At 43.5% G+C, this 24017-nt stretch overlaps 1 protein-coding gene across 1 annotated transcript; it reads right to left on the minus strand.

Moving 5' to 3' along the window:
- Positions 1–1107: 1107 nt before the first annotated feature.
- Positions 1108–24000, minus strand: LOC310765095 (vitamin D3 hydroxylase-associated protein-like). Its single transcript, XM_083619632.1, has 16 exons — positions 22794–24000; positions 20304–20417; positions 18980–19123; positions 17742–17875; positions 14983–15189; positions 13831–13871; positions 12576–12700; positions 11320–11445; positions 10121–10218; positions 9262–9361; positions 8800–8843; positions 7760–7799; positions 6842–6950; positions 6189–6334; positions 3993–6066; positions 1108–2967 (listed from the first exon to the last, which is right to left on the minus strand). The coding sequence occupies exons 1-15, from the start codon at positions 23001–23003 to the stop codon at positions 5938–5940; spliced, it is 1767 nt and encodes a 588-aa protein (XP_083475758.1). The 5' UTR covers positions 23004–24000; the 3' UTR covers positions 1108–2967; positions 3993–5937.
- Between the last annotated feature and the right edge of the window lie 17 nt (positions 24001–24017).

Genomic DNA, 24017 nt, shown 5'->3' on the forward strand with positions numbered 1-24017 from the left:
ATAATCCTAAAATCCTGGGAAATGCAGTTTGGTGTGGGGAATGGGGTCTCTCTCAGCACCCTTCACAAGTTACAGTTCCCAGAGATCCTTGGAGAAAGAGGTTGTTCATGCTGCTTTAAATGTAGGGTGCAGGTGGGGCCTAAACTGAGGTATGGCAAACTGTTACCAGAATCTCCATATTGTGGGGGGGGGGGGACAAGAATCCCTGTGACCCATATGTGTGGGGTAAATAACAAAACGATCCCCTGGATTCAAAATGCAGGGCTAAACTCACTCTCCAGCAGGAGAGAGCCCCCAATAGGCTTTTCAGATATCATTTAGTCTGTAGCAACTCTCCCCTCTTTCTGTCCCTCTTGCAATGAACAGAGCACATAATGCTAAGTAAGTTTAAAATGCTTTACTTACAACATAGGCTTACTATGTCTTTGTGGGGCCACCATTTGCTGCCTAGAGCAGCGTGCAGTGGCCCAGGAGTCGGGGGAATGAGAGATCACATCGCACGACTGTCTGTGTGTGTGTGTGTGTGTGCAAGACCTCCCAATCCGGCTGTGCATTTCCCGCTGCAAAAACCAGCTTCCCAGACAGCCAATCAGGTGAGCGGGGGGAGGGGGACTGAGCAAGGACCAGGACCACCTCTCCCCTTTAAAAGGGACCAGTACCCAGTGCCCAGCCTCTTGCCTGCATGGAGCCTCCTGCCGTTCAATCACCCACCCACCCTGTTCTTGGTATGCATGGACCAGCCTGGTGATGAAATCAGAGATTGAGAAAACCCTGCATCACAGTGACATGTGGAATGTGAGCCAATGGTGAGAAGGGATGTTGAAAGATTAGTAAAGCTGAATTTCACATATTTATTCAAAATAGGCCGTCTAATCTTTCCGAGAGACTTCCAGAAGAGGAATTTCGCTGTGCTTGGGAACAACATTTTATTTTTTATTTTTTAAAAATCATATATCCAATTTAGTGGAATAAGTTGGTCAGGCATTGTACCTACTACCTAGTGAGATAAGAGACTTCTTTGTACTTCCCTCCTGCCTTGGCAAGTCTCTCCCCCACCACATATTTTGCTCTTTGGTATATAACTTTTAAATGCAGGAAAGGAAAACATTTTGCTGATCCAGAGATAAGATTTAATGGATTCCTAAAGAGTTTCTTTTAACAAGCCTATTTAAACATAATTGAAATAGTTTAATCATCTTACTGCAGACAGGTGAAGGAAGACAGTTTGGCATCTTGGGCAGAAAGTCCTGAATACAAGGAATGTTTTGCTGGTGCTCATGATGAATTTTTATTTTATAGTATTTTGCACATAACTAAGAAAAAACAATTTTCCGTAGCCATGAAATACAAAAGTTAATGCCTTCCCCCCCCCCCAAACATTAACTGGTTTAAAGATATGTTAAGAGCTCCTTTGACTGTGGTCATCCAGCAAAATTACATGATTAAGCACAGTGTTGACAAAAATTGGCAACATCCACATTGGCTTTATATTCTTTTCACTTCCAGTATTCTGCATCAAAGATTTTTGTGCCACCTTAAAGGCTTAAATTCCTTGTTGTTTTTGCTTCTATAGTTATCACAGCTTCTGTAGTTTCTCCTCTAAGAACTGTTACACTATAGCACAGTTAAACAGTATATTTTGAGAGTTGAAACTAAACAACATCAGGAGGACACCATACTGACTGCTCCTACTGTAAGAGAAGGCAATGGAAGACTTTGACCTATGTACATCCATACTTTGCTCTAAAAATTGCATCTTCTTTTTCCCAGATAGAAATGCAGCCAAGGATGAAGATTTGACCAGCCATAGACAGCAGGAATGGCTGACCTTTGGCCCTCCAGGTGCTACTGGACCACAACACCCATCATCCTTGTGTGGGATGTAATCCATTGGTACAGTAAAATGCAACTTTCCTTATTTCCCTAGAGTGGACACAGGCAGGGGGACATCCAGTCAGTGTAACTTCCTGTTCCACTGGTCTGGAGCTGCCTCCCCCTGCATGTGATCTGGGAGATGAGTGTGGCTCTGGCTGACTCCATAAAAAGAGCAGAGTCATGCAGCCATTTTCTCAGTCTTGAAGTTGCCTTGCTCCAGTGTTTTCTTGTTCTATCTTTTGCAGCCATGCTGCTCTCCTGCAGCCATTTTGTTGTCTTCATGTAATTTTGCTGTCTTCTGGCTCTCAGCCAGCAGCACATGAGTTCAGTCTCCCTATAACATGAACTCACACAGTTTCTTTGTGTAACTACCAAGTAAAGTCTGCCTTTCAGGGATCAAACCGTGAACTGAAATGTGAGTAAACTTTTTGTTACTTTACTCAGAAAGACTCTTGAGTCTTTATTCTTTTGGGAGGGATAAAAGGGGACACCAGAAAATAATCTTAAGTAAGAGATTCAAACGAATCTGCAAACTAGCTTCCAGCTATATTGAGGGTAATCTGCTGCCCTGCTACATCACTTACTAGCATGAGTGAAGGAAGGATAATACTTATTAAATATATCCTTTCCTACAGTCCTTAACATCCCCACACCTTGATCACTGGCCAAGCTGGCCTGGGCTGGTGGGAGTCCAGCATCATCTGGCAGTTGTATGATTACAGTTTAGGGTGTTTCTGGCAGCTACCCAATCTTTGGCCCATTTGGCAAGGGGGGTTAAATTAAATTACCTTCTTGTTTCACTAACTGATGCCACCTGCAATAGAAACAACAGAGAAAGAAAGAAGCAAACTAATAGCAACTACCTTTTAAAAAAGGTAAATAGCACCCAACTGCCCACAGGTCCCTATGTGAACTGCTCAACTTCACGATACACCTCCAGTTAATTCTCTTATACTTGATGCATTTATCAATTTTCTTCATTGTGCTCCCACAGCTGTCCACTTCTGCACCTTGGTCATCTCAAACTAAGCCCAATGCTTTGCATGTGGAAAGTTACGAAGTGGCATGGGAGACAGAGAGGAATGCCGGCCACTGGACAGGAAAATTGGCTTCCAGGTGGAAAGGTCGAAATTAGAAACAGAGCTTTTGGAACCCAGTACTAAGAATTTGTCAAGAATGTATAATTTGCTGTTGAAATGGAATACACAGGATGAGACGGTTAAATCAGCTATGATTAAATGGGCACAAGACATTGGTCATGATATTATGTTTGCTGACTGGGAACAGTTATGGACCACCGGTATAAAGTTCACGGCATGTAATGCCTTAAGAGAGAACATTATGAAAATGATATATAGGTGGTACATGACCCCAGTCAAGCTTGCAAAAATTTACCATACGCCCAATAACAAATGTTGGAAATGTAAGGAAACTGAAGGTACCTTTTACCACCTTTGGTGGACGTGCCCTAGGATTAAGGTCTTCTGGGAAATGATTTATAATGAAATGAAAAAGGTGCTTAAATGCACATTTGTGAAGAAACCAGAAGCCTTCCTCCTGGGCATGGTAGGCCAATTGGTGTCAAGGAAATATAGGACGTTTTTTATGTATGCTACAACAGCAGCAAGAGTACTCTTAGCAAAGTATTGGAAGACACAAGAACTACCCACACTGGAAGAATGGCAGACCAAGGTGATCGACTACATGGGACTGGCGGAGATGACTGGCAGAATCCGTGACCAAGGGAAAGAGACGGTGGAAGAAGATTGGAAGAAATTTAAAGTTTATCTTAAGAATTGTTGTAAAATTAATGAATGTTAAAATGTCTTGGGTAATGCAAAATAGAATTGCAGTGACAAACAATTGGATATGAGAAAAAAGATTTAAAGAAAGTGCTATAAGAAATTGAAATTAGGGGTTGCTGGAATGATTTAAAACAGGGATGCAGAAAGGGGAGGTATGGGGAAGTCGCTGAAAGAAGGTTAAAGGAAAGAAAGGTCAAGAAATTATACGTGTTTATATGTTTGTTTGTTTATGTATTGTGTTGTATTGTCTTTTAATATGTGTTGAAAAACCAATAAAAAATTTATATATATAAAAAAAGGAATGCCGGCCACTGCTATGGAATGGGTAGGAAGCCACACATCCCAAACAGTGGGCATCACACAGATAAACAATTTCCCGGGATAGCCTTCATTAAAAGATAGGTCCAAAGCAGGGCAGAGGATGACACCCAGTTTCAGTTTCCTCCATTCGGCAAAGAATTCTGCACAGTAAGTCTGTGAAGAAAATTTTGGTGAAGCTGCAAGTAAGAGAGAGATTCTAGACACCCCTAAACTTTGTTTTTTTAGGATGATTACATTGCCACCTTGTGGCTGATTCTGAAGAGTGCACAGTCTCGAAGCAATATCCCAGTAGAAAAGTAAGAGTCCCTTAGTGCATTTTAGAAGCAGAATGGAAAATAGACCATGCGCAGTGGCGTGTGAAGAAATATTTCGGAGGGGAACCGATAGGTAGAGAGGCACCAGCTTATGAGGGCCTTTGGTGGGGGGCAATGCTGCTCATGTGAGCGGCATTCTCTCCCTTATGGAACGTTGCCCTGGGGAAAACGCAAATAGAAATTGGATAAAAGGAGTTATGCTACCTAAGCAGACTAACCCTAATCCACACACATACCAAGGATGGGCTGGTCATTGTGTCAAGCAAAAATAGGAAGAAGGTGAGGTTTGGGAGATGGAGGTGCCTGCAGGCAGGTGTTGGATCTTTGTTGCTTCACTGTGGAGCCTTCTCCAAATTGGAACAAAGAGAGAACTGCTTTTGTATAGATTAGGATACAACATTATCCATTTCCAGAATCCACTGCCAAAATCCAGGTTTGCCTCGGTGTTGTCCTCTTCACATTAATGGAAGAAGCCAGTAGGCCCAGAATAAGTAGTGATGTCCAGATTGCTTGCACCACAATTCAAGGTTGATCTTCACGCCTCACACCTTCAAGCCCCACCCTGAATCTTTGTTCTTGGCTTCCAAAAGCAAACACCATCCACACAAATGTGTCTATTCTGATATGTGGTCACTAAGCAGTTGCTAAGGATATTTGGCCTTGATATCAAGGGAGCTACTAGTTTTCAGTCTATCTGAGTTATATACACTTAACTTTAAGATGAAAAGATAGGGTAGAATTAAGAGGTTTGTTTTATATCATTGTAATAAAGAATGGCTGTATCACAAGCACAGATGCCTCTAAAAAGCATTGCCTTACTAGGTTGCCCAATACACAAGTTGCCCCTGGTGCTGCTGCTTTATTAGGGTGGCTGTCTTACTAGAACCATGTTTAAAGAATACAAAAAGCATTTTAATCACAACACGAGGACCAAACAAGATGTAACACTAGCTTTTTTCCTTAATTGAAAGTAGACACAGTGGGAAGCCACTTACTAGTGGGCATCAAGTGAAGGAAGAGAACCTTTTCTTCCCCTGCACATTCCTCAAAAATAATCTTTCTTGCTGACATTAATCTCAAGAAAAGTTCTCATTTGCTCTGTGGGAGTCTAGCCTAGCTTTCCCCTTGATATGCTAGTCTGTATCTTGAGAAGTTGTTTGTTCACTATGCATTTGGAAAATACTTAAGATATATCATAACCAAATTGTGCATAATTGTTCCTGAAATCAGTAACATATTTTTGCTTATCCTTCATTTCAATTATATGCCATTTTGAATCAAGATGGTGGACTCAACTTATCAAAGCCTAACTGATTTTTGGGTTGCTTATAATTCCTGAATAATGCCGAGTATGAGGTTGCTGTATTCTATACATGAGAGTATATTCTGAATATAGAAACATTTGATCATGTACAGTTTGAAGTAGTACAGCGCAAGCATGACTTCTGCTGTTTGTGAGAACTAGGCCTTAGTCATAAATAGCCTCCTGCTGAGTAGGATGTTGGATTTAACAAATAACCATGCCTTAATCTGCATTTTAATATATTTCAGAAGTGAACTTTGAGATGTTCTAACCCTCACTGGGGTAAGGTTGCATTGTTCCATTAGTATTGATGCTATAATCATTTTGGAGTTCTCCTCTCACGAACAAGAGTCTCCACCTCCTTCATGAACCGAAGACACAGCTCCTCTTGCCAACACACAGCCACACACTGGACAGCCACAGGGAGCCCAACAGCATCACTGACAGCCTGAAAATGGAGGGGCAAAAAGACAGGACAACACAACAGCATTAGAAAGCTTCAAGGTATGCTTAGGTAGCATGAGGACTGGGAAAAGGCAGGTGGATTTTTTCAGGTAAATGTGCGCCGACCTCTTTCATGCGCTTGTCCCAAGGGTCACCATAATGCCCTGTGTAGTGTTTGAGCTCTTCTTCATCAGCTTGGGAAACAGTGGTGACTGGCACAACTCCAGCAGGAAAGTTCAGGAGGTTGTATAAATTGGTGTAGGATGTAGCAGCTGAAAGTACAGAAAAGCTATAAATAACGTGATCTGGGTTTTGTTTTGTTTTTAATTTAAGCAAGACTTTTGCTGCTGTTTAGAACTACTCTGGAAACCATAGCTAACTGGGATTCCCACCCCCCATTTAAATTAAGCCTAAACCAGGCAAAACAAGGCAACATGGTGCCCTCCTAATGATGTTGGAATACAACTCTCATCAGCCCCAATCAGCATGAGCCAAACTGCTCACAGGTCCGTGAGCGAACTGCTCAACTTCACGATATGCTTCCAGTTAATTCTCTTATTGACGTGTGTATCCATTTATTATTTGCACTTGTAGCCTTCACCAAATGGCCCCACATTCGTACATTTCGACCCCTTGGTCATCCTGAGCTAAGCATGTTTTTGGCATATAGGAAGATACAAAGGGAGTTGAGAAACAGACGAGAATTTATGTTACTGCTATGGAAAGGCGGGGAGGCCACATGTCACCCACAGTAGACATTACTGGGACACAGATAATACCAAATAGTTTCCCAGGATAGCCGTGATTAAACGCTGGACCCAAAGCAGGGCAGAGGATGACATCCAGTTTCAGTTTCCTCCATTCGGCGAGGAATTCTTCACGATACATCTGTAAAGAGAATGTTGTTAAAGTTGGAAGCAAGAGAAATTGTGAACACACAGAAACTTTGTTATTGGAATGACTAGATTGCCACCTTTGTTTTATTTATTATTTATAAAAATATTAATACCCACACAAAAAACCAAAGTGGTTTACAGCAATTAAAATACCAAAAGAACAATCCAAAAAGAGATGCCTTTAACAGAATTATTTTATTATCTGACACATCTGCTTAAGTCTGGCAGCAAAGAAACAACTTTAGCAAACTCTTGAAAGTCAATACAGAAGGCACCTCTCTACTGGAGGAGCATGCCACGAGAGTAGGCAAACAACTCTGAAGGCTCAGTTTCTTGTCAAATGAGTCTCACCAATTTGGGGGGCAAGAGATGATGCTTCTACAGATTACCTCAGTGATCCAGCTGGGATATAAGCATTGTAGCTGATAATGGAACAAGGTCTCTTCTAAAAAAGCAGAGTCTGCCACAGCCTACAAACAATACTCCAGTAGAAAATACACACACTACCCATCAAGTATGAAGGGTCTCTTAATGCATTTTAAAAGTGAAACAGAAAACAGACCCCCTGCCCTTCATATCTGAGTTTAAAATGTGGTGTTTCTGTTAACAGCCAAATACAAAAGATCTCAGGTGAAGCAACTCATAGAGCTGTTTTGTATAGTATCATTCTTATATGGAAATCCATTCTGTGTCAAAAAAAATATAGCATCTGTTGAACAACCATATATGCATAGCTCACTGGACAAGATTAGATGGCAATCTAGTTATTGTATGAAGCCTTAATGGTAAACATAAACTCACCGCGGCTGCCACATGGTGGTTCCATAGGTTTTTTGCTGACCTGCAACATTGGAAATAATGAAGAGATGACTGCCTAGCAGAAAGAGAAGTACTCAAGAGTGCTGCTTAAAATGTGTCAGCATGATTAGAAAAAAAAATGGGATGGTTCCACCGTGGCTCTGCAACAGTGTACAAAAATGGGATGCCGCCCACCCTGTGCTGGTTAATGTTCATTGGCTATATGGTAATTCACAATTGATCTCTTCATAAGAGATCAAAAGAGGACTGAGTCAATCACTCCATGGGACTGGAAGGGATGAGGAACCAGACTCTCCTGCTTTGTGCCTCATGACCTCTGCAACACTTTGCAGCCTCCCAAAGATGCCTGCTGTCATATGAAAGGCATAGCAGAATAGCACTGAAGCTATATACATATTGCATTAACCTTAAAGTTGCCTGCCAAACTATAGAGATAAATGGGACCTGAAAGCATCCAGATTTCCTTACAGACAGCATTCCTATGTGACTAGAGCAAAGTTGCCAACATACAGTCCATTTGCTGGGTACTACACTCCCCCTTCCATCTGTACTTCCTGAAAGCCAGCAATAGGGAACCTGCAGCCCACCAGATGTCATTAGATCCCAACTCCCATCAGACCCAACCAGCATGTCCAACGGTCAGGAATAACAAGAGTTGCAGTCCAGCTACATCTGGAGGGGCCAAGCATCCCCATTGCTGCTGGAAGGTGACGAAACTTTCACAGGAGAAGTGGTCAACCTGTGGCCCAAGGGCTGCACATGATCCTTGGAATAACTTCATTTGAACCTCAGCCTAATTACAAATACTGTCTGCAAGTGATCAGTTCCGTCCTCTGAGAAGAGCAGATCTGTCTCTTCCCTGGCAGTCTGCTGGGCAAAGAGGAAGCAGGATAGAAGAGGGTGTTGGAAGAGGAAGAGGAAGGAAATGGCAAGAAAAATACCCGCAGTTGCATGTGCCCCCCAACAGATTACCCCCAAGGCTAATGTCACCAATGATAATCTTTAAACCAGATGTTTCTTACCCAACTCCACATAGTGCATTGAGATCTCTGGCAATCCGAGGGTACTGGAGAGAAACACAAGCTTAGTTTCATTGTGAATCCCCAACAATCACATCATTGGTGTTGAATACAGTGGTACCTCGAGTTACAAACGCTTCAGGTTACAAACTCTGCTAACCTGGAAGAGTTACCTCGAGTTGAGAACTTTGCCCCAGGATGAGAACGGAAATCTTGTGCCGGCGGCGCAGTGCCAGCAAGAGGCCCCATTAGTGAAAGCATGCCTCTAGTTAAGAACAGTTTCAGGCTAAGAACAGACCTCTGGAACGAATTAAGTTCATAACTAGAGGTATCACTGTACAGAGCAGTCACTTCACCATCTCTTTGACATGTAATCACCTTACTCTATCCAGCCATCCTACCCTATGCTTGTCAGCATCTTAAAGCACGTGCAGTTGCAGTGAAACAAAGGAGCCAAATACTTACTATAGGTTTCAAGAGGAATGCAAAAATTCTCTTCACTAGAATGGGAAGACGGTAACAATTAATCTGGGATTTCAAATTTGGGTCCACAATGTCTCCTTTGCTGGAAGACGAAAGAAGAAGAAAAGGAAGTTTTTCAGTTTTTATATCTGAAGTTACATTGCTTAACCTGGGAAAGAATTTAGGTTCCTGAGAATCCCAAGTGAGAATAAACTTGGAATGATGCCTTCCTGATTTCCTAGCTTACAGATAGTTTCATAGCTCACCTGCTTTGCACACAACAAAACAAAAGTTCAGCCCTGATATCTACATTGAAAAAGTGCTCAGGTAGCAAGCCTGTGAAAAGACCTCTGTTACCTTGGGTAGTCTTTGCCAGTAGCACTGACTTAGAGGAACCAATAGCCTCATTCAGTGTTGTAGCTCATGGCTGCCTAACTTCTTATATTGCAAAGTTTGTGAAACCAAAGTTAGTTTATCCTCTTGGCTCCATTTGGCTATGTGTTTTGCATGGTAAAGGTAAAGGGACCCCTGACCATTAGGTCCAGTCATGGCAGACTCTGGGGTTGCAGCGCTCGTCTCGCTTTAATGGCCGAGGGAGCCGGCGTACAGCTTCCGGGTCATGTGGACAGCATGACTAAGCCGCTTCTGGCAAGCCAGAGCAGTGCACGGAAAAACAAAATGAACTTTTCCTATCCCTGAGTTTTCCCTAGCATTAAACATACTCTGATGAAAATCTGTTATTTATTAATGTGCCAATTATTATCACAAAAGCTATCCTGGGCATCACGCTTTTCCAATGCATGGCTATAATAGCAATGTTATCAAGCAACAGCCATGTTCACATACCAGAACGTCTACTTACAACTTGTCCAGCAAATTTGCACATCCATCGGAAAATAGGCCTTTGGTGTAGAGCTCATCAACCACATAATTAAGCCGAGGAGGAACAAAGGGGATGAGCTGTGAGGAAAAGATAACAGCTTTTATTTGACACCAGGCAAAATTATATGAGCTGCACATAAGGATTATGTAATCCACCCCACTCTTTAATAGATTCAGAGAGCTCTCTGAAAGTGTTGAGGAAAATGAAGCAAAGTTCTAGTAAAGGGTTGGGTGGCAGAAGTGCAACAGGAATGGAAATTTTCTATGCTCTCTCCTCATTTTGCAGCTAATTTGCCCCAGAAATTATAAGCCCTGGGCCTATTATGTTCTTCATGTATACCCCAGATAAATTTTGACCACCACAAACAAGTGTTTAAACAAAATGTCACGCAGATACATTCTGAGGACCAGGATTAGCCGCCGTTTCTTATGGAATGTACTCTCTAGCACTTGCATAGATTTGTTGAGTTGTGTGGATTGGTTTCCAAAATTCCAGGTAGGTTGATATTAAGGCCAATGTATGTGCAATAAATTTCCCACACAGGAGATTTCCACACTCTCTGTGTATAAAACTGTGTATCCATGTGAGCAACTAAATACGTGTTAGAACCAAGTGTGCACATGTGGTGAAAGATATTCATGTTCATCGAGCATGACAGTATACAAGCATTTTTCCTGCACAGAATTCCTAACTGTAGAGAAATGGCATATTTTAATGGCATATTTTTACAGCTCTTCTGTTATACAAATACATACATAAGAAATCTAATATATATTTACAATTGCCCGGTTCACATACTGTGCTTGTTTTCATGAATATATAGCAGGGAAAGGCAAGGAGAATGTCTGGATGGACAAGGCATGGTGTGAACTGGGCAGTGGCGTAGCGTGGGTTGTCAGAACCCGGGGCAAGGCAAGTAATTTGCACCCCTAACCCGTGGATTTGCGCCCCCTAACCCTAACCCCCAGATGTTGCGCCCGGTGCGGCCGGCCCCCCCTGCACCCCCCACGCTACGCCACTGGAACTGGGCCTCATTCCCCCACCCAATAACAAAAACTGAAAGCAATGTAGATCTGACAGTGTTCATCACATGACTGTAGCAGCTGGGGCAAAGTGTCAGAGATACAAACAAAATCCTAGAATGGAATATGGGTGAAGAAATTAAGAAACAGACATACTGTATGCCCTCTGAGTTGAAGAAGATTTTTGGTTTCCCGAACAGCCCTCCTCATGCTGGGAGATGGCTGGAAATAGCCATCGTCTTCATAGTATCCAATCCGTAGGGGCTTTGAACTGCTGTATATCTGGAAGAAGATGAAGAAAATAGGAGCTTCTATTTACAGGTGGCCATTGAAGCATAGAAATAGCTTCCAACCACTTTCATAAACCACATCATGGATCCCTGCAGTGGGACTGTTTCTTCAACACTGATCAAAAGATTTGGAAGGTGACAGAATATAGAATGCCTTGAAGGTTTTCTAGATTTCCAGGTGAAGATTGCTACAAGTAAGGCTGCTTGTGTCCTTGAGCTCCATGGCCTGTTTAAATTTATTTTTATTTTGAATAATTTTAAAGCCAGTTGGCTCAGCTGTTGATGTTAATTGGCACATACAAGCAAGGAGCATATCTGTTTTATCTGTTTTACTCTTATGTGGACTTAAAAGCCATATATTTTAATTGGAGGACAAGCGCTGGGAGAACAGCTGTTTGGATTCAGTGTTTAGCATTCAGCTGATAAAGAATGTTCAGAAGCTAATCCCCACCAAAGGAGACCCTGCACTTTTTAACAGTTTTAATATGGTTACCACACAAGCACAGACCAGCAGGGCTTCAGATAAATCATTTGGAACTCTATTGCCAAATTTAGCCCAGAAATCTATGCTGCACTATTGTGAATCAGCAATTGGAGCAGCTGGAGGAAGGGAGGCAAAGGTAACTGCAAGGCTACTGTGGCAGGATGAAATTAATTTGTCTTATATGGATAGCCCTGGTTCTTTACATAGTGAGAGTGCAATAAATGAGGCTGGAGATGACTTATCCCAAGTAAGAAGTTTTGCTACATATTCCTCCAATGAAAGCTTAGCTTGTTCAGAAACTTTTCTTCCAAATCTTTCATGTGCCACAAGAATAATATTGCAAAGTATTTGAAGTTGATCAAAATAATAAGTCTTACTGAAGAAGCTATGGGACACTGGGTCTGTGGAACAGTTAACGGGCTGAGTTTGAACTGATATGATGAAACTGATGCACCAGGAGTCAATTAAATGGCCAAAATATTGGCAGACGCAGAACTGCATCAGATCATACATTCCCAGTGTTATGATCGTTGTATAAATTATTTGAAAGGGTCTCATGGAAAGCATCATTCATTGTTGACCAAGGGTTGTGCTGTCCATGGTGCTGAATGTTTCAGCTTCTCACTGACACCACTTACCTCCTCTCTGAATGGCATAGGTGGTATTGAAGGATCAAGGGAGAATAACTCATCACACAGGAGTGCCTTCATGCACAGAACCAGGCTGTCCACATCCCTTGCCATTGGGCCAATTGTTGCTGTAACTGCAAAGAAAATGGAGACATAGGAGGTGGAGGGGAGAAAGCATGTGGACTTTTATGCCCAAGTCTACATTCCAGTAGCCAAGAAAGGGGGAGGAACCACACAGGTCAGTGGTAGAACACATGCATTACACACAGAAGGTCCCAGGTTCAAACACAGGCACCTCCAGTTAAAATAGTCACATAGTAGGGGATTTAGACAATACTGGGCTAAATGGACAAGTAGTGTAACCCAGAAAAACTGGGCTTAAAATTCCCAAGTTCACTTTCAGGTGTGAAAGTCAGGTACACAACTCCACTGACACACAATGGATTTCAGTCTGAATAGGATTCACTGTGATCTCTGCTCTTATAATCAAAAGTTCAAACTTCATTCAGTTATTTTAGTTCAGAGCTACCATACTAATGATTTGGTTGGTAGGGATAAACTGTTACGAAAAAGGAGCAATGCTGCTGAGTGCTCCAGATGGCTGGAAAGCCAAACAGGATGTTGATGTTTTGGGACTGTACCGTGGGAACCAGGGACAGTCTATTATGTGCACTGAGCACCGGATGTTAGCTCAGAGTGGCACATGACCCTGTACTGGAAGTACATGGGTGGAGTTATTCTCTCTCTGGCTGCTGATATCAGAGGGTACAGACATGTTTTCTCTGTACTGCTGGAACGACAGAAATAAAGACATGTAGATATATTTCTGTCTGTCTCTTTCCCCTCCCTGGGAGAGGAGGGGGAGGAATGGTGTGTTCTTCTTTCACGTTGGGAAGAATCGCCGATTGGAGACCTCCCTTGATCCTGCCGGGAGTCGCAGACAGGAGGTCACAAGGATTCAAGCCGGGCACCTGGAGGGTGGCCAAATTCCTCTGATATATGGCTTGATATCAACATGGTGAGCAGATGATGCTGGATTCCAGCTCCCATCAGCCCCATTCAACATGGTCAACGTGCAGATGGTTAATGTGAGATAATGGAAGTTGAAGTCCAGAAATATCTAGAGGGACCCCAATGGCTACCCCTGGTTTACAGCAAGAGGACTACATTTTTTAAATACACTCTAATGTCACTGAAAGGACATGCAAGTTCCTAGCATAGTTGCAGGTTCTTTTACTAATCTGAATGGGTAAAAATTACTTACCCGACTTCATGCCAGCAATAGGGCTAGCAAGACCAAGTGTGCTGGGAATGATGCAAATGAGAGAAAAGAGTTGTAACTATCAACACAGTAGAAGATGATCCATGTTTCAGTTGCAAATCAGATGCAGGCATTCAGAAATGATACTAGAGTTCAGCTACACTGGAGTTAACAATTCATTCAGTTACGATTTGCTGGCATGGTAAATATTACCATGAGAGAATCGAGTTTGACTTTAGATGTAGCATGATATTAACAACAGAGCAATCACATGTTTCAAATAGCCAGGTGCAACTTCTATAACGTGAATGAATGTATAGCAAATAAATTATGTAATAAACTAAAATTTAAAGTACTGACTTAAAAAGAATATATAGTATTGTATATAATATTGTTGGGTATAATGTATCAATTATAATTAAAATAATAGAAACATATAAATTTATATCCCACTCTCCCTCCTAAAGTGGCCCAGGGCATTTAAATGTAGCAGTAACAGTTATGACAATAAACTTAGTTTTGCTCCAATTATCTCTGAATGCATAAAATTGGAATATTTATCACAGTCAAGGAAGTGTGTTAAATCCTTTCCAGCCCCAGGGGCCACATTCTCTTGTGAGCAACATTCCTGGGGCCACAGGCCCATGGCTGGCAGGGTTAGAAGGAAAAAGTGGCTGGACTGATGGACGTGACTCTTCTTTTGGTATTATAGGCGACAGTCCAGCCACACCAAAGGCAGAAGTTTCTATACCCCCACACACATGCATCTCTTTATCTCAACAAACACAAGGCATTATGCTGCATGTACGGGGAGGGGGAAGGAGATTTTGCTTCTGTAAAACAGCCACTGCATTTTGTGGAATAAAAATGCATTTAAAAAAAAATGCATTCCAGCCAGCCAAAAACAATTAAGGAGGACACAGTGCAGGGCTGGTAATGGGAGCAGGCCCACATTTCATCCCCAGACTCAAAGTTCCCCACTCCTGAACTACAGGAATACCTACATTCAATATGCAATTTCAAAAAGCACTGGTTGTTTCTGCTCAAATGAAGCATCTCCCACTAATGCTCAATAAACACATTCCATTAACATTCACCTGTTTGACTATCTGCCAACCCAGGACCAGTTAATTGAGTGAACTTTCCAGGACCCACCTCAGTCGATTACCAGTTGGTTTGAGTCCACAAAGCCCACAGAAACTTGATGGGAGCCGAATGCTTCCAGCGACGTCTGTCCCAAAGCCCAAGAGGGACCCTCCTCCTGCAATGAGTGCCCCTTCCCCTCCAGAGGAACCACCAGGACTTTTCTTGTGGTTCAGGGGGTTGATTGTCTGACCAAAGATTAAGTTGCTGCAGTCATAACTGAGTGAAGTAGAAAGTGGGTTGACCATTAATGTTTTATAGGAGCTTTATGCCTTATACTCAAACAAAGCATGAGACAATGGGTTGCATCCAACACAGGGCTAAACAAAACGTTTCATCAGCACAAGAAGTTCTGCTTGTGCAATGAAAAGTTCTCCCCGAATCCCTCCCCTAAATCTGTTCTGGGTTCTGGAGCAGATTTGTGGACTGAGCAAAGTATGTGCCGGGTTGGGGGGATTCCATTATGCTAACACTATTCCTTTCAATAGCACAACTATTAAGTTGAATATTGCCCAGTAGGTAAATAATAGAATGGAAATAAATGTAAAGGTAAAGGGACCCCTGACCATTAGGTTCAGTCGTGGCTGACTCTGGGGTTGCGGCGCTCATCTCGCTTTATTGGCTGAGGGAGCCGGCATACAGCTTCCGGGTCATGTGGCCAGCATGACTAAGCCGCTTCTGGAGAACCAGAGCAGTGCATGGAAATGCCGTTTACCTTCCCGCCGGAGCGGTACCTATTTATCTACTTGCACTTTGACGTGCTTTCGAACTGCTAGGTTGGCAGGAGCAGGGACCGAGCAACGGGAGCTCACCCCGTCACGGGGATTCGAACCGCCGACCTTCTGATCGGCAAGTCCTAGGCTCTGTGGTTTAACCCACAACGCCTGAATATTGCCCAGTAGGTAAATAGAATGGAAATAGCATGAGACAATTGAGAAATACAGGGAATGTGCTTGAATGACACCATAAAGACTAATGCAAGGTAACGAAATAATAACCATCTTGTAGAATCACTCATGGTCATTCAGATGCTGCAGAGAAACGCACAAGAAGGATGTAGTGGAAATAGCTTGTCCCCTCTTCTGAGATGTATTTTCTCTGAACGTAGATGTTTCATTTAGCATGGTGGGTAATAATAACCAGTGCTAATGAACACATCCTGAAGAAAAAGTTGGTAGAATCCTACGGTTGAAAAGTTGACTGTGGGTGGGGAATGCCACTATTAAGAACATAAGAATACGGTAGCTTGCTGGATCAGACTAATGACCCATCTACTCCAGCATCCTATTGTCACAGTGGCCAATCAAATGCCTGTGGGAAACCCACACAACTGAAAAAAAGTTCATTAAAAAGTTACCTGAAAATAAATAACTATTCGACCAGGGGGAAAGTTCTAACTTGCATACTCCCTGCTATGCAACATTTGATGTGTGGGAAGCATTCAAAAATACTACTAACCACCTGCATTCTGGTAAAATCCAGTTAACCACCTCATTTGCATCCTTTTAGGGAAGGAGTAGAGAACTTATGGCTCTTCCTATCATTTTGGACTCCAGTTCCCAGCACCCAAGCTAGTACGGTCAATAGTCAGGGATGATGGGAGTTGTAGCCCAGCAAAACCCACAGGTTCTTCATCCCAGCTCTATGCCCACTGGAGATGCACATGTGAGTGCAATGAGGTACATAGCAAAAGCCCTGCCCCCTTCACCAGGAAGAGAATGCCCTTTATGGGGTGAGAGAGAAATGCAAAACTTCATTGGAAGTATCTGAATAAAGAACAGATTTCATTAATAATATAAAAGATCCTAGTTTCTATCTCTGGCATCTTCAAGTAGGGGTGTGAAACACTCCTGTCTGAATCCTTGAAGACCCACCACTTCCAGTCAGGGTAGTCAAACTGAGCTAGATGGTTCAGTGATCTAACTTGGCAAAAGCTTATCTACTCGTTAAGCGAGTGGACGCTCTTGGGCCAGGGTTCGTCTGCCATGACATATTACAGAAGTAAATTCCCTATCTTAATTGTGGAGAGGTGCTTCCTATTTATGACTCAGATCTCTTCAGAATAATTCCTCCCAAATCACTCTCCCCCACATTGATCATAATCTATCAAACTCTGCAGTGCTATTTTTCTAGAAAATATGCCATAAACAGCTTCCTCATTCTCTTAGAATGGCAATGGCGCCCACCTGAAAGGTGCCAGAACTGAGTTCTGGTGAGTGCCGTCTGAAAAAAAGCCCCAAATCTCTGTAATGTCCCCCATAGTGTTTTTTGCTACATTAGAAAGCCAAGCTGCTCACAATTTTTATTTCTTCTTTCTTAAGGTAAAGGTAAAGGTACCCCTGCCCGTACAGGCCAGTCGTGTCCGACTCTAGGGTTGTGCGCTCATCCCACTTAAGAGGCCAGGAGCCAGCGCTGTCCGAAGACACTTCCGGGTCACGTGGCCAGCGTGATGAAGCTGCTCTGGCGAGCCAGCACCAGCGCAGCACACGGAAACGCCGTTTACCTTCCCGCTAGAAAGCGGTACCTATTTATCTACTTGCACTTAGGGGTGCTTTTGAACTGCTAGGTGGGCAGGAGCTGAGATCGAAAGACGGCAGCTCACCCCGCCGCGGGGATTCGAACCGCCGACCATGCGATCAGCAAGTCCTAGGCACTGAGGTTTTACCCACAGCGCCACCCGTGTCCCACTCTTCTTTCTTAGTCCTATGGTATATTTGTAAAAAGAGAAAGCAACAGGGAATTACAAAAGAAGAGAGTGTGCTAAAGTATACTTAATCATGCTTTGGGGAATGTTGGTCTTCACAAATGGTATTGCCCCCTGTTTCTTCAAAACTTTTACTATCACGCTGTCGTCCTTTTCCACTTTGCCGAGAAAGTGCACCAACCCACAAGTGGAGATGTGGCCCTTTGGGAGAAAACCAAACACAGCTGATTTAACATGATGGGGCAAATAAGTCTAGAGCTATGTAGCTTGGCCTAAGAATGAAACTATTAAGCCTTGTTGGTAAAATAGACGCCATAAAACAAAGAAAGTTTTCCCAGATCCCATGGGGATTGGCCCTGATAGAAAACCTTGATTGACTTATTGATGATAGATGATAGATAGATAGATAGATAGATAGATAGATGATAGATAGATGGATGGATTGAATTTCTACACCATCCTTCATGTGAGGATCACATGACAACATAGTAACAAACATACACAACATAGTAACAAACAAACAAAATACTCTACCCACAGTTTAAAGGGCCATATAATATTTAATTAGCCAATGGCCATATATTATTTAATTAGCCAAGGCCCATCCTGACGGCCTGCCATGGACTAGGAGCAAGTTTTTAATAATAATCATAATCATAATAATATACAGAATTAGAATGGATTCTTGAATATATTATACCCTAGCACCCAATTACAATTCTCAAACATTCATTCATTCGATTTATTGTATATCCCACCTTTCCTCCAAAGGACTCACAATGGAACAAAATGGCTCTCCTCCCCATATTTATCCATCCAACAATACCTGTGGGGTAGTTTAGGCTAGGAGACAGGGGCTGGCCCAAAGTGAGCCTCACAGGTGAGCAAGGATTTGAATTCGAGTTGCCTCAGCCATACTAATTACTACACCATACTGGAGTCATTTTAAAAAGACCTATTTCAACCTTAACATTTGTGCATTCATAGTGAGCGGAACCAGGCAATCCATGTAACATGCACTCATATCTGTAAATGTGCACATGCACACACAATTATGTATGCCAAATTTGGAAATGTATATATATTTCATTGGAATGTGATCATGCTGACCATTTCAGTTATCTCCCTTCTCTAGAGTTCCACAATAGCCAAAATTAAATGGGTCATGCCGTGTATGTTAGCTGAAGCTGTTGTGAGAGGGGAGAAGTAATGATTACGCTGAACCAATCAACATCACAACTGATGCACAGACAGATCATCATAAGGAAAGTGGTGACCACATTTAAGGGTAAACGGGGGATTAACCTTGCATCCAATGTGGTCCTTAATGCTGACAGGAATCCCATACAGCAGGCCTTTCTCCTTTTGCTTCTTCACTTCCTGGAGCTGTTCCTCACAGCCGTGAATAAAATCAGTCACACAGTTCACCTCCTGGGTCACTTCAAGAGCCTTGCCAAGGAAGAGGAGGAAGAGGAGGAGGGAAAATAGGGAGAAAGAGAGCATTCACATTATAAAAAGGGTATTTCTACAGTGAGTTCAAAACGTCATCATTGTCAAAAACCTTGGAAGGTAGAAGACTGTTAATTTGCTACTTGCAACTCCTAAGTTTAACAAACTTAAAAGCCATGTCAGTCATTTTGGCCCAGTAAAAGCATAATTGAGATTTAGATGACCCAGAACTTGGTACAAATTCATTAAGAGTTGAACCAGTGCAGGCTGGGGGACTTCTGTAGCTTGGGGGCCATATTCCCTCATGGGTAACCTTCCAGGAGCCACATAGGTTGGGTCAGAGTCAAAAATGGGTGAAGCAAAGTATGTGACCTTCGTCCACAGCATCATGTTTTGGGTATACAAGAAGACACACATCTCTCTCCAGCCAGGCAAGAAAAAGGCATGATCACATTTCAATAACACATTCCAGCCAGATAAAATCATTTGAGCATTGAACAGGGCTATTGTTATGTGAATGGCCTGGGGAAAAGAAGAAGAGTTTGGATTTGATATCCCACTTTATCACTACCCGAAGGAGTCTCAAAGCGGCTAACATTCTCCTTTCCCTTCCTCCCCCACAACAAACACTCTGTGAGGTGAGTGGGGCTAAGAGACTTCAGAAAAGTGTGACTAGCCCAAGGTCACCCAGCAGCCGCATGTGGAGGAGCGGAGACACGAACCCGGTTCCCCAGATTACGAGTCTACCGCTCTTAACCACTACACCACACTGGCACTGGGAGAGTGCTAAGGGATGTGACAGTGCTCTGGGATGGCAGCAATTTGTCCAGGAACCAGAGCTTACTCACTCCTGCCTAATGGCACAGTCATAGCCATGCTCTGCAGCATGAGGTGACAGGCATTGTTCTCCTATGAGCTCCAATACATTTCAAACATTCAGCACTGTTACTTGATTTCCCCCCCCCCCTATGCCCTTTGTAAAATGAGGACACTGGGAAAGGTTTAAAGGGTGAGGGGGGAAGTAAATATCCCTAAAACAGACACACTACATTGACAGAGCACCTGGGACTAAATGAGCAACAGCTACCAATTAGTACATAAAAATGGTACATTATCTGGAAAGTCACTTCGTTGAACAGAAGTATGTCAGAAGGCTTCCTGCTAAAGCAGTTGCACTCACCTTCTTTACATAGGTATATAGGACACTCTCTGGAGAAAGCGTCTCCTCTCTAAGTTTCTCTGCCAGTTCCACAAGTGACAGGGAGAGAATAAATTCTGACTGGATTCCAGGGTTCTGCAAGAGGAGGCAGCTGTGTCAGAAGGAAATGCTTATCCCCACACATTGGGAATAGCCCCAAATTATAAAAGTCACTTTGGTCACAAGCTCAAAATTGTGAAACCAGAATGCAGTCCCATCTGTTGTTTTTAAATGGTTAATTTTTTCCATGATAGATCCAGGAAACAATAACCAAAGCAAAATAGCAACCGAAACTAAAGTAGAATTTACAGACATCGTACACGCATCAGTCATAAGTTCCTCAAACAGTAAACCAAGGCGGTTGAGCGCCTATCCATTTGGAAGCAATCCCTAAAATAAGGTAAAGATTTCTATTTCCTCGGGGAATTTCTTAGTCAAGCAGAGGTACATAGATATATTAAGGAAGAGAGAAATGCATTTCTAAAAAGGCACCCAAAATAGCTCAAGGTCTTCTGCCATTTCACACCTTTTTGTCTGTTGGGGTCTGTATTACCTTTGCCAGAACTTACTAAGGCTGTGGACATATTAGCTGTGGACATGGTCACAGCAAGAGAGGGTGGGACACTCTGTGTATGTTTGTGCGCACACACACACACACACACACACACACACACACACACCCAACCAACCAACCATTCATATCTATTTATTTACATGGACAAACCTGTCTCTGGTTTCTCGGTTGCAGAGTTCTGAATAAAAGGACTCCAAAGAGTGCACTGCAACAGTGGGTAGCAAAGTCCCACTTTATCTTAACAGTACAGAATTTGCAAGGCCTTCATACAATCCTATTACAATGTTGATTTCCCAGTGAGTGCTGTGATGATGCAGGTGATGATGCAATCAAAATGGGACCTGTGTTTGAATATTTGCCAAATCTGTTAAACACTAATCTGCAGTCCCCTTGAGAGTCACAGTCAAACCCTGGATCACCAGCTTGTTATTCCTGTTTATTTATGGGATTATGAACTCTTGAGTAAGTGCAGCAGAACTATCACCATCGGCAGTGGCTGGGGAAGCAGCCTCCCAACTTTTAATGCATCTTCCTCCACCCACAAAAGCAGGACTGAAGCCTGCCTGTGACCAGCAGTTTCAGAAAAGAGGAGATTTGCTGTTAAGAGACAGGCTTTGGATACTGCTGCAAACATCATCATGCCCAGTCTGTGCTAATCCTAACAATTTGGGCACCAAGATCCTGGGTTCAAAAGCCAAAACCAGCCCGCATGGCCTGACAGACCCACTCTCAAGCTAGTATTGGAAGAATGTGGGAGATACTCTGGTGACTTTTAAAAGTAGGGTTTCATTTTGAATGGTAATGGGACTGGATTATGCAGTAAAAATCCATTTGTCCCAATACTCTTTAAAAAAAAAAAAAACCTATTGAAGAGACCAGTAACTTGTAACTGCTGCCTCCTGCCTTGTTTTTGCTGAATTAGCACCACCAAAGTGACCTATCTGGGGTCAAGCCTAGGCAGTGTCACGGAGGCCCTGGGCTGCCCAGTCGACAAGACCCCCCTCTCAGCCTCACTGATGTGGTCCAAAGGAAAGGAAAGCAATACACGGGGCACCAGCTTAGCTGCAGGAATTGCCAGAATGAGGCGCACAAGATGCTGTCCGTCTGAGGCAGTGGCGTAGCGTGGGGGGTGCAGGGGGGCCGGCCGCACCGGGCGCAACATCTGGGGGGGGCGCTCGCGGCCTCCGGAGTCGCCGAAGAGCCTCGGGCGCAGGCTGTAGCAGAGCCCCATGTCTCGCGGAACCGACAAGCTGTGCGCGCGTCCGGGCTGAAGGCATCCGGCAGGCAGCGGCTCTCAGCGCTCGCCACGGTCCCCGTGCATCAGGGCCGTGGAGGGCGCGCCAGGCAGCCTCTCCTCACAGCCCCCCCCCCCCCGCCGCCGCCGCCGCCGCTGCTGCTGCAGCTGCTGGGCCATGTTGCATTTTCCTCGCCTCTCTGCCCTCCTCCTCCGGGCAAGCGGCGTCGTTTGGGTGGCAGCGCCAGCGGCAACTCGCCTCAGATCACCTGACATGGACCCGCCGCTGCTGCCGTGGCTACCTTACCATAAATACCCCAGCCCAGGCAGCAGCAAGAAGCTGGCAGCGGCAGCAGGTATTACTTGCCTTGCCCCGGGTTAGGGGGCGCAAATTACTTGCCTTGCCCCGGGTGCTGACAACCCATGCTACACCGCTGGTCTGAGGGACTCAGCATTAGCTCAGTGCAGCAGTACCTGCTTTGCATCCAGAAGGTCCCAGGTTTTATTTGAACCGCACAAAGTGGACATGATCACTAGCAAACCTGACTGGAGTGCTCTCAGGTAGACATGATCACAGCCATTAAAAGTGTTGTTTGAGAAAGATCTCATTTTCAGAAGAGGCCTCCATCTCTTTCCCCTGCACTCCACCCCAATTAAAAGTTACCTTCTGTTTAAATTTCCAAATCATTTTTTCCATTTGTTCCAAGCTGTCGTCTCGCCATTGCCTGGCCTCTTCCATCTTCTGCAGAATCCTTTTGCGGGCCACCCATTTCCAAACCACAACTGCTGCTGCCGAGCCACAGGCAACAGCAAGAGCAGCCTGAGGATATATTCCATCCCTGGGCAGGATCTCTATCAACTTCTCCTGGATCATGGCAAAGCCCTTCTCTCTGTCTTCCCAGTTTGCCTCTCTCTGACACTGGAGGAGGCTGGTGCTATTTAAGTATCAGTTCCTGAGCTATTTCACATTCCAAGAGACCATCAACATAGGGGCTCCCAAGATAAGACTCCGCCCAAGGCATCCCAGAAAATTGACCTTTGATCTGTTAAAACAGTAACTCAAGGTTGTTTTCCTGCTGGAGTCGACAAAAGAGTCCTTCCAATTCTGAGCAGTCTCCTTCACATCAGATGTAACAAGCAACTACATCATTGCTCACTTCTTTTTTTAGGAGCAAAATAGTCATTATGATGACAAGTTATTCCTTGTAAATAGAGCCTGTACATTACAAGGATCAGGTACATAATTTTCCTCCTCTCAGTGGAAACCAAGCCATCTCGCATATGCATGAAAGCACACACAAATAATTGGCCTGACCTTTAGAAGCCTGAAGAAAATGGCTAGGAGATGGACAGACTTTGGTCTGTCTTAGCAAAGAGTAAACAGTTACTCATTTCCAAACTTAAACTCATTTGCAGTTTATAAAATACTAACCTATGCTGCTGAGTAACTTACTATTGCATTTTCAACGAGCTCTTCTCCAATACCCACCACACAGCACTGAGGGTGAACCAAGTTCTCACACACTTTGCTCACAGTTAGCAAGCTATAAGCTCCCTACCTACCCACTGGGTTGTGTGTGGCTATCTCCACAGTATTGGCTAGTAGATTGCAAGAAACCTTCAAATGGAAGAATTCACAGAAACACAATGCAGTCTCTACCATGGTGAACAATGGAGCGCTCCGAACTGTGCCACAATTTACAGATGTTAGGTTGGCAGTGGGAGTCTAGAAGAGGGCATTTCCCATTGTGCCTCTCCCCACTTTTCTTGCTCTGCTTTTGTCAGCAGTTAACTCTGGCTTTCTGACTGCTATGGTTTCACTGACAATTGTGGTTTTCTAGTTTGAACCATTTTGTTAATTTGTTACAAACGAAAAGCATTGTACGAA

This window comes from Podarcis filfolensis (genome assembly GCF_964270895.1).
Source record: "Podarcis filfolensis genome assembly, chromosome: 6".
NCBI lineage: Eukaryota > Metazoa > Chordata > Lepidosauria > Squamata > Lacertidae > Podarcis > Podarcis filfolensis.